Source organism: Pan paniscus, chromosome 9 (genome assembly GCF_029289425.2).
Source record: "Pan paniscus chromosome 9, NHGRI_mPanPan1-v2.0_pri, whole genome shotgun sequence".
Classification (NCBI taxonomy): Eukaryota; Metazoa; Chordata; class Mammalia; order Primates; family Hominidae; genus Pan; species Pan paniscus.
In genome coordinates this window covers 70,731,267-70,741,490 of record NC_073258.2, presented here as the reverse complement: position 1 = coordinate 70,741,490, position 10,224 = coordinate 70,731,267, and the positions used below count along the sequence as shown (strand labels likewise).

The following is a 10,224-nucleotide window of genomic DNA, read 5'->3' as shown; positions in this document are numbered from 1 at the left end:
AGGCCTCCCTGGGTGCATCTCTGCCACCTTGCCCTTTGGCTCAGGTGGACCTCCACCAGGTATTCAGAACTCCAGCCCAGAAACGCGCCAAGCCTGTGGGGCCAAGACCTAGGGGGTGGGGGTGGCCTCCCTCCCGCCTGTAGCCAAAGGGTCCTCCCTTGCTCAGCCAGGCCCCGGTGTCGCTTACTGCTCTTATCCACCCCTCCTTCCCAGGCCGGTCCTCAAGGCCCCAGCAAAGGAACCAAGTTCCCGTGAGCCTCCGAAAGGCGAAGGGCAGGCAGCAGCCGCTGGCTTCTGCGCCCACTAGGAGCTTAGGGTGCCCGAGTTAGGGCTGCGCCAAGGCGGCCGGAGCAGACAGGGAGACGGGGACGGGGACAGGCAGGGACAAAGTGCAAGAGGCAAAACTGGCTGAAAAGCAGAAGTGTAGGAGCCGCCAAGGGGCGGGACGAACAGGTCCGTGGGCCGGGCGGAGCCAAGGGTGGGGGCCGGGGTCCCTCCAGGTGGCACTCGCGGCGCTAGTCCCCAGCCTCCTCCCCTCCCCCGGCCCTGATTGGCAGGCGGCCTGCGACCAGCCGCGAACGCCACAGCGCCCCGGGCGCCCAGGAGAACGCGAACGGCCCCCCGCGGGAGCGGGCGAGTAGGAGGGGGCGCCGGGCTATATATATAGCGGCTCGGCCTCGGGCGGGCCTGGCGCGCAGGGAGGCGCGCACTGCTCCTCCGAGTCCCAGCTCCAGCCGCGCGCTTTCTGCCCGGTTCGCCGCTCCATGCAGCCGGGGTAGAGCCCGGCGCCCGGTGGCCCCGTCGCTTGCCTCCCGCACCTCCTCGGTTGCGCACTCCCGCCCGAGGTCGGCCGTGCGCTCCCGCGGGCCGCCACAGGCGCAGCTCTGCCCCCCAGCTTCCCGGGCGCACTGACCGCCTGACCGACGCACGGCCCTCGGGCCGGGATGTCGGGGCCCGGGACGGCCGCGGTAGCGCTGCTCCCGGCGGTCCTGCTGGCCTTGCTGGCGCCCTGGGCGGGCCGAGGGGGCGCCGCCGCACCCACTGCACCCAACGGCACGCTGGAGGCCGAGCTGGAGCGCCGCTGGGAGAGCCTGGTGGCGCGCTCGTTGGCGCGCCTGCCGGTGGCAGCGCAGCCCAAGGAGGCGGCCGTCCAGAGCGGCGCCGGCGACTACCTGCTGGGCATCAAGCGGCTGCGGCGGCTCTACTGCAACGTGGGCATCGGCTTCCACCTCCAGGCTCTCCCCGACGGCCGCATCGGCGGCGCGCACGCGGACACCCGCGACAGTGAGTGGCGCGGCCAGGCGCGAAGGGGCGGGGGCGGGGGGCAACGGCCGCCGGGCCAACCCGCTCAGTCACACTCTGAGACCCTCGGCGGGCACCTGCTCGCGGGCCCCGGGAACCGGGGCGGACTCGGGCTCCGGTCCCTTCTGACGCGGGGCTGGGGACGCAGACACTCTTGGCTCCGGCAGCCCAGCGCAACCCCTGAGGCCGGGCGCCGCCTCCCGCCTTCAGAAACTCGGGCTCCGAGCGCCTAATTCCAGCGCCTTCGCCCGTGGGCACAGGGCGCGCGGTGCAGCCACAGGGGGCCCGAGACACGCGCCCCGGCCTGGCCCAGGCTGGGGAACCGCTGGGGTCGGGCTCGCGTCTGAAGGTCCGGGACTGGGTGCGGCCGCCGGGGGTCCCCTACACAGGCAAGCTAATCTGAGCTAGCGCAGGCTTGGGCTCCGGAGGCCCTAGAGGGCAGCTTGGGCTCTGGAGGCCCTTGGGGGCGGCTGCGCCGGGAACCCTGGCCCTTTATCCCCAACCCCACCCCAGAAATAGGGTCCCCGGAGGCGAACAAGCCGAGGGGCGGAGTGGGCCAGGGATCACCTGCCCCGCAATGACCTGCGCCCCGCCCCCAGGCCTGCTGGAGCTCTCGCCCGTGGAGCGGGGCGTGGTGAGCATCTTCGGCGTGGCCAGCCGGTTCTTCGTGGCCATGAGCAGCAAGGGCAAGCTCTATGGCTCGGTGAGTACCGCAGGGGTCTGGCTAGGCACCTAGTTGGGAACAGCGGACATGGCTAGCAGGCTCGTGGCTTCTCCAGCCCCACCTGTGCCTGGGTCTTGGAGGGGTGGCAGGGTCACCAGGTCACGGGACCGGCAGGCCTGCCCAGACAAAGGAAGCAGCCCCAAGGCAGGAACAATGAGGTTCCTGCCATCCCTGAGTGGGCCCCTCCCAGACCGAGGAAAGGGCGCTATTGAGAGCCCTTCCCTTCTCTAGTCCAGAGGGGTAGGTCTCAGTGTTGGAACTGCGGGCTTGAGGCTGGACACAGAGGGAATGAATTCTCTGGCTGCTAGGTGCAGGGCAGGTGGTGAGAGCACCAGCTGTTGTGGGCTGGCCATGTCCCCTTCTCACCCTGTGTGGGTCTTGACACCTTAACTGCTCAGCAGAGACATCTCAGCCCAGGGTGGGGGGTGGGACAGAAGGGGGTTCTGACCCCTGGCTTCAGGCTGGGTACCTTGCCCAAGAGGTGCCCCAGCCCTGACACTGCCCTGCTTTGCTGCAGCCCTTCTTCACCGATGAGTGCAAGTTCAAGGAGATTCTCCTTCCCAACAACTACAACGCCTACGAGTCCTACAAGTACCCCGGCATGTTCATCGCCCTGAGCAAGAATGGGAAGACCAAGAAGGGGAACCGAGTGTCGCCCACCATGAAGGTCACCCACTTCCTCCCCAGGCTGTGATCCTCCAGAGGACCCTTGCCTCAGCCTCGGGAAGCCCCTGGGAGGGCAGTGCCGAGGGCCACCTTGGTGCACTTTCTTCGGATGAAGAGTTTAATGCAAGAGTAGGTGTAAGATATTTAAATTAATTATTTAAATGTGTATATATTGCCACCAAATTATTTATAGTTCTGCGGGTGTGTTTTTTAATTTTCTGGGGGAAAAAAAAGACAAAACAAAAAACCAACTCTGACTTTTCTGGTGCAACAGTGGAGAATCTTACCATTGGATTTCTTTAACTTGTCAAAAGTTGTCACGAGTGTGCTGCTATTCTGTGTTTTAAAAAAAAGGTGACATTGGATTCCGATGTCAACCCCTGTAGTATGGCGTGGAGCATCTCTGTCTGGAAAGGCCCGCCTGAGGCTTGGGCAGCCAGTTCAGGGAGCTCCCAGGCTTGGCTCTCGGCTAGCATCCTCAGAGGCCCGCTCCCTTTGTGCCCTGTTGCTATTAATCGGGACATATCGGTTTACTTCGGGTACAGAAAGTGCGGTGTTGAAGTCCTCGCTGCCGCTCTGTTTTTAGATCTGCCAAGACTGACCTTTGAACTTTCCTGTAGTCAATCTTCCTCGATCTACCAGATGGGAGAGACCCTTGGACAACTTTATAAACTCCTGTTTGCCTTTTTTGGATCAGCGACAGCCCCCATCGCTGTGACTATTGGCGAAAAGACGAAGCTCTTTCATAAATTCCATGGAGAGGAATCAATATCCCACTGGAAGGCTAGAAATGGACAAGATAGTGTATTCGCAATCACAAACAAAACCCTAGTGATGAAAAATAATTTGTGATGGCAGATGCTTCTGATGGTGTGATAGAATATGTTTTTGAAAACAAACCATCGAACCCCCCGCCCCACCCCCAAAACAGGCTTCCCTGTGTTTAGGGAGCTTCGGGCTAGAACTAGCTATGATTTTTAGGTGAAATGTCCTTGTAATTGTACAAAGCACTTGGTGCAGTGTTTGCGTGGAGCAGCCTGCTGCTTTCTGATGCATTCCCTGTTTAAGTGCGTTTAACATCTACCTCACAAGCCCTGAAACCCCAGGCAAAACCTACAGAAAGCTCAGACCCGGTGCAGGAGTTTGCCATCCCAAGTGGCTTTTTTTCCATATGTAGCCAAAAAGGATTGCAGATAGCGTCGGTGCGTCCCATTCGAACCTTGTCACGTTTGAGCTATCTTTACCCTGTGATTTACTTTTAGTAAGGGTGATCATGGTGAAAATATTTGCAGACAGCTGTTACAGTACACTATATGGTCACCAAGTAACCTTATATTTTTCTTTATATATTTTACAAATGTAACCCCTGTCATTGAAGCAACCGTGGAAGAGGCAGGGTCGGTGATGTTTAAAAAAAGTTCCGAGGTGATGGCAAACATTTAATTTTAATGAATGACTTTTTAGAGTTTATACAAAATGACCTTAGCTTGCTACCAGAAATGCTCCGAATGTTTCGTCAAGACTTTAATACTCTCCTAGGATGTTTCTGAACTGTCTCCCGAATTAACTTTATGGGAGTCTACAGACAGCAAGACTGGAAAATCTGATTGGAGTTTTTGTCTTTCACATTCCTTTTGAAAACTCTTTGTTCGAATGCAAATCATCGACTTAAAATACTATTCTTAACCAAGGCCTGGAAGAAAGAAGACACTTGCAAAGCCGCTAAGACAGGACCACACATCTTAAACTGCTGTTCCTACCATGCAATAAACTGTTTTTAAGTTTTAAACCACACCCTAGGCTCCAGGAGTGTTGAGGAAAGATGGTGTTTGTAGGTCTCCATGCTGTTTGGCGTTGGGGGGTGTGGAGGGATCATCCGTCGACTTTCTGGATTTTAATGTGTTCACTTAGTAACAAACCATGATTGTCTTAAATGCCTTAAATTATTATGAGATTTCTTGTCTCAGAGCCCAATCAGATTGTCAGGAATTAACATGTGTTAGGTTTGATCACCCTTGACCACTTCTTATAGATATTTCTTCAACAAATCATGTGTGATGCCTGTAGGGACATAACCGTACCTTTAAAATATTGTTTTCATATTGCTGTGATGGGGATTCGAGGTTCCTGTATGTGCCACTGTTTTCAGAATCTGTAGTTTTATACAGGTGCCGACCCTCGTTGTGATGTATGTGCTGTGCACATTGACATGCTGACCGACAATGATAAGCGTTTATCATGTATAAAAAGACGCCACTGGACTGGATGTACACAATTGGGAAAGGAATTAAAAGCTATTAAAATTGTGCCTTGAAATGCCAAGACGTGGTTCCCTCCCCCTGTCTTCCAGGGGTCTTTCTATTTGAGGCCTGAGCCTCACATGGCTGGGGGTTGGGGTGGGGGCAGGAGAGACGAATTTTAGCCAGCTGTGTCCACACAAATGTAGCCTTGAAAACAGGAGCCTGGAGGGTGTGAGTGTCACAAAGTTTTGCCATGACAGAGTCTTGCAGTTTATTCTCATTCTCCTGATGGGGCTAATTCACGCCATTCCTGCACTGTAACTGGCCCTAAACTCTGTGCCCCTCCCATTGGCCTCCTGTTCTCTAAAGCAATTTGCACTTCCCTAGGGGGAGCCGTGAAGCTCCAGAGCTGGTCATTAGGAGGCAGACTCGAGAATATTTTTCAAAATCTGAGTAGACACCATCCATGGGTATTGAACTCAATATAATGAACTGCAGCTAGTCTTTTATTTTTAATTAACGAATTTTTAAATATTTTTTGAGATGGAGTCTCACTCTTGTCGCCCAGGCTGGAGTGCAATGGCACAATCTCAGCTCACTGCAACCTCTGCCTCCCGGGTTCAAGCGATTCTCCTGCCTCAGCCTCTCAATTAGCTGGAATTACAGGCACCCGCCACGATGCCCAGCTAATTTTTGTATTTTTAGTAGAGATGGGGTTTTTCTATATTGGCCAGGCTGGTCTCAAACCTCAGGTGATCTGTCCTCCTCGGCCTCCCAAAGTGCTGGGATTATAGGCGTGAGCCACCATGCCTGGCTACCAGTTACTGTTTTATAAGAAGGAAATGGAACTAAATCTTATAGAATTAAAATCATCTGAGTGTATCAATCACAGTAAGGGTGCAAACTGTTTTGTGAAAATTTGGGTTCAATTATATACAATTATAGTATTTATAACTAATCTTTCCTAGGAAGTACTCATGAGTGCAGTGGATTGCTTTTAAAAAAGCTAAATGCTGGCCTAATGTACCTAGAATCTGGGGTTCCCCTTTCTCTGTAAGACATATCCAATTGCTTTGCAAAAAGGCAATCAGGGTTGGGAAATCCTTAATTGTACTTAATTTGCTTTCCAAGTCATTATGTTCTTCTACCCTTAAAAAAAAATCATTATAGAGATAGGGTTTCACTTTATTGCTCAGGCTGGTCTTGAACTTCTGAGCTCAAGTGATCCTCCTACCTCGGCCTCCCAAAGTGTTGAGATTACAGGCGTAGGCCACCGAGCCCAGCCCTTTTCTGTCCTTATTTCTTGACAGCCATGATCTAGGTATGACAAAGAAATACGTAGGTGATGTTAGAGGGTGAATTATGTCCAAAAGATCTCTTCCAAAAGATATGTTGAAGTCCTAACCCCTAGGACCTCAGTATGTGAGTTTATTTGGAAATAGAGTCTTTATAGGGGTAAAATGAGACTACTGGGGGTGGGCCCTAATCCACTATGACTGGTGCCCTCCTACAAAGGAGGCCATGTAAAGAGACAGGGAGAAGGCGGCGTGAAGATGGAGGCAGATGGGTGATGCTTCCACAAGACAAGGACTGCTGAGGGGTGCCAGCAAATGCCCAACAGCCAGGTGAGAGGCCTGGGACAGGGGCTCCCTCCCAGGCTCAGAAGGAACCAGCTGTGCGGACACCTTGACCTCGGACTTGTAGCCTCCAGGGCTGTGAGATAATCAATTACTGTTGTTTAAGCCCACAGTGTGTGGTACTTTGCTGCTACCAGCGGCCATTCACACTGGGGTGGGGAAGGGACTGCAACCTGGACGATCCAGCCATCTGGATCTGCAACCCCTCATGCATGCAGACCCTGTAGGTCTCTGTCCACATCTGTCCTGGCCAAACAAGGAATGGCTATCCAGCTTCTGGGGTGAAAATCTACCCATTGTTGGCAAAATTGATCAGCTGAACTGAGCTTTCGTCTTGGCTTTCCAGCTCCTAGCACAGGGGGACAATGGGGAGTCAAGGACAGGTCCCAAGAGAGGATTAAAAAGTCACTCATTCACTTAACATACTTGTTTAGTGCCTCCTTTGTGCCAGGCACAATTAGCGAAGGAAACAGGGATCCCTGCTCACCTAGAGCCTCATCGTAACGAGGGAGATGACAGTGAATGAGGAACACAGGCCACCTGGGAAGGTGGATGGTGCCAAGACAGAGAGAGAGCAGGATGGGGAGGTGTGGGGGTGGGGGTGGGGGTGGGTTGCTGTGAAGGTGATGACATCTAAGCAAAGACTTCAAGGTGCTGAGGGAGGAAGCTGTGTGAGGAACAGTGTCCAGGCAGAGGGAACAGCCCATGAGAAGGTGTGGGGCTGGCAGCAGGCCTGGGATGTTTAAGGCACTGTGGGATGGGCAGGGAGGAGGCAGAGTCAGAGAGGCCAGCTCCTGGAGCCTTGGAGGCCATGGTGTGGACTGGGCTTTTCCTTACAGTGAGTTTGTGCCGTCTCACAGCCCTGGGATGGAGCAGAGGAAGGTTGAGATGAGATGGTCGGAAGCTGAGGAGTCCCAGGAGGAAGCGATTATGGGGATTCAGGTTGGGTATAAGGTTGCTTAAGGCTGGTGTGGTGGGGAGTGAAAAGTCAAATTAACAAAAGAGGAGATGGGGTTTCTCAGAATCAGCCTGCTGCCTAGGGGACCAACATCTTCGTGGATCAGTGCAGGGTTTGGGGCCAGCCCCACAGCTTCGTGGGTGGGTGACCCACAGCTTCCTTGCTGAATGACCGTGGGTGAGCCAGGGGACCCTGCCTCACCTCTCCTCATGATTCCCACCTCCTGTGTCTGGCGTGAGGATGGAGAAGACGATGCATGTAAAGTGCCTGTCACAGTAAGCAGTGACTGTCGTCAGTTAGATTACACCCTACTTATCCAAAGTTTAACTTTCCATAGTTCGGTTACCTGTAGTCACCCTCGGTCTCAAAATATTAAATTCCAGGGGATACACAGTTTGTACGTTTTTTGTTTTTTGTTTTTTTTTTTTGAGATGGAGTCGTGCTCTCTTGCCAGGCTGGAGTGCAGTGGCTTGATCTTGGCTCACTGCAACCTCAGCCTCCTGGATTCAAGCTATGATTCTCCTGCCTCAGCCTCTCGAGTAGCTGGGACTACAGGCGCATGCCACCACACCCAGCTAATTTTTGTATTTTTAGTAGAGACGGGGTTTCACCATGTTGGCCTGGCTGGTCTAGAATTCTAGACCTCAAGTGATTCTCCCGCTTTGGCCTCCCAAAGTGCTGGGATTACAGGTGTGAGCCACCACACCCAGCCCCCTAATGGGCTGTCTTCAGAAACACAGCGAGTGGCCCTGTGCTGGTTCCACCAGACTCAGCCTCTCAAGGGAAGACCCTGGCCACACCCTAAGGAAGGGCCTTTTCTCGGCATGACGGTGGCTCCTAGCACTGGGCTAGAAAATCATTCCATTAACGGGAAGATAGAAAAGGACTGGGACATTAAGACCATAATTAAATCTTTTAAGGGAATGACAATAATACAGTAGTCCCTCCTTATCCACAGGGGACAGGTTCCAAAACCCCACCGGATGCCTGAAACTGCAGATAGTACTGAACCCTATACAGGCATCCCTTGGTATCTGAGGGGACTGGTTCCAGGACCTCCCCTGGATACCAAAATCTGGGAATGCTCAAGTGCCTGATATGAAATGGCATGGTATTTGCAAATAACCTACGCAGGTCATCCCATGTCCTCTAAATCATCTCTAGATTACTTACAATACCTAATACAATGTAAATGCTATGTAAATAGTTGTCATACTGTGCTGTTTAGGGAATAATTACAAGGAAAAATAATCTGTACAGGTTCAATACAGACCCAGCTTTTTTTTCCCAAACGTTTTCTTTCTTTCTTTCTTTTTTTTTTTTTTTTTTTTTGAGACGGAGTCTTGCTCTGTTGCCTAGGCTGGAGTGCAGTGGCACGATCTCGGCTCACTGAAAGCTCCTCCTCCCGGGTTCACGCCATTCTCCTGCCTCAGCCTCCCGAGCAGCTGGGACTACAGGTGCCCACCACCATGCCTGACTAATTTTTTTTTATTTTTAGTAGAGACAGGGTTTCACTGTGCTAGCCAGGATGGTTTCGATCTCCTGACCTTGTGATCCACGCCTTGGCCTCCCAAAGTGCTGGGATTACAGACATAAGCCCCCACGCCCGGCCTCTTTTCTTTTTTCTTTCTTTTACTTTCTTTCTTTCTTTTTTTTTTTTTTTTTTTTTGAGGCAGAGTCTTGCGCTGTCACCCAGGCTGGAGTGCAGTGGCGCGATCTTGGCTCACTGCAAGCTCCGCCTCCCGGGTTCACGCCATTCTCCTGCCTCAGCCTCCTGAGTAGCTGGGACTACAGGCGCCCACCACCACACCCAGCTAATTTTTTGTATTTTTAGTAAAGACGGGGGTTTCACCGTGTTAGCCAGGATGGTCTCGATCTCCTGACCTTGTGATCTGCCTGCCTCAGCCTCCCAAAGTGCTGGGATTACAGGTGTGAGCCACCACGCCCAGCCTCTCTCTCTCTTTCTTTCTTTCTTTCTCCTTCCTTCCTTCTTTCCTTACTTTTTTCTTTTTTTTTTTTTTTGTTTTCTTTTTTTTTGTCAGAGTCTCGCTGTTGCCCTGGCACATCAGCAACTCTGCCTCACTGCAACCTCTGCCTCCCAGGTTCAAGAGATTCTCCTGCCTCAGCCTCCTGAGTAGCTGGGACTACAGGCGCCCACCACCAGGCCCAGCTAATTTTTGTATTTTCAGTAGAGATGGGGTTTCTCCATGTTGTCCAGGGTGGTCTCGAACCCCTGACCTCTGGTGATCCACCCACCTCAGCCTCCCAAAGTGCTGGAATTACAGGCATGATCCACTGCACCTGACCCTCCAAATGTTTTCAATCTGAGGGATGCAAAACCCACAGATATGAGCGCCAGCTGTATACACTCTTTTTTTTTTTCCTATACATACCTATAATGAAGTTTAATTTCTAAATTAGGCACAGTAAGAGATTAACAGTAACTATCAAATTCAATTATAACAATATGTCAGCATCACTACTCCTATTTTGGGATCATTATCAAGTAAAATCCGGGTGACTTGAACTACTGACTCATAAGCAGGACCGTCTACAGCGTGGAGACGCTGGACACAGGCACGATTCCGTCCCGGGTGGGACAGAGCCTGGGCGGCACAGGATTCCATCACTCCACTCAGAATAGTGCATGATTTAAAACATACAAACGTACGTACAAACTGGCCGGGCATGACAGAG

The 10,224-nt window shown here is 52.7% G+C and overlaps 1 protein-coding gene across 1 annotated transcript; it reads left to right on the top strand.

Moving 5' to 3' along the window:
* Positions 1-944: 944 nt before the first annotated feature.
* Positions 945-5,008, top strand: FGF4 (fibroblast growth factor 4). Its single transcript, XM_034934208.4, has 3 exons — positions 945-1,284; positions 1,902-2,005; positions 2,544-5,008. Exons 1-3 carry the CDS (start codon positions 945-947, stop codon positions 2,718-2,720), a joined length of 621 nt encoding a protein of 206 aa, XP_034790099.1. The 3' UTR covers positions 2,721-5,008.
* The last annotated feature ends 5,216 nt before the right edge of the window (positions 5,009-10,224 follow it).

Coding starts and splice junctions, on each gene's coding strand:
- FGF4 (XM_034934208.4), top strand. CDS start 945: ATGTCGGGGCCCGGGACGGCCGCGGTAGCGCTGCTCCCGGCGGTCCTG. Junction 1,285..1,901: donor GCACGCGGACACCCGCGACA/GTGAGTGGCGCG, acceptor CCCCGCCCCCAG/GCCTGCTGGAGCTCTCGCCC. Junction 2,006..2,543: donor AGGGCAAGCTCTATGGCTCG/GTGAGTACCGCA, acceptor GCTTTGCTGCAG/CCCTTCTTCACCGATGAGTG.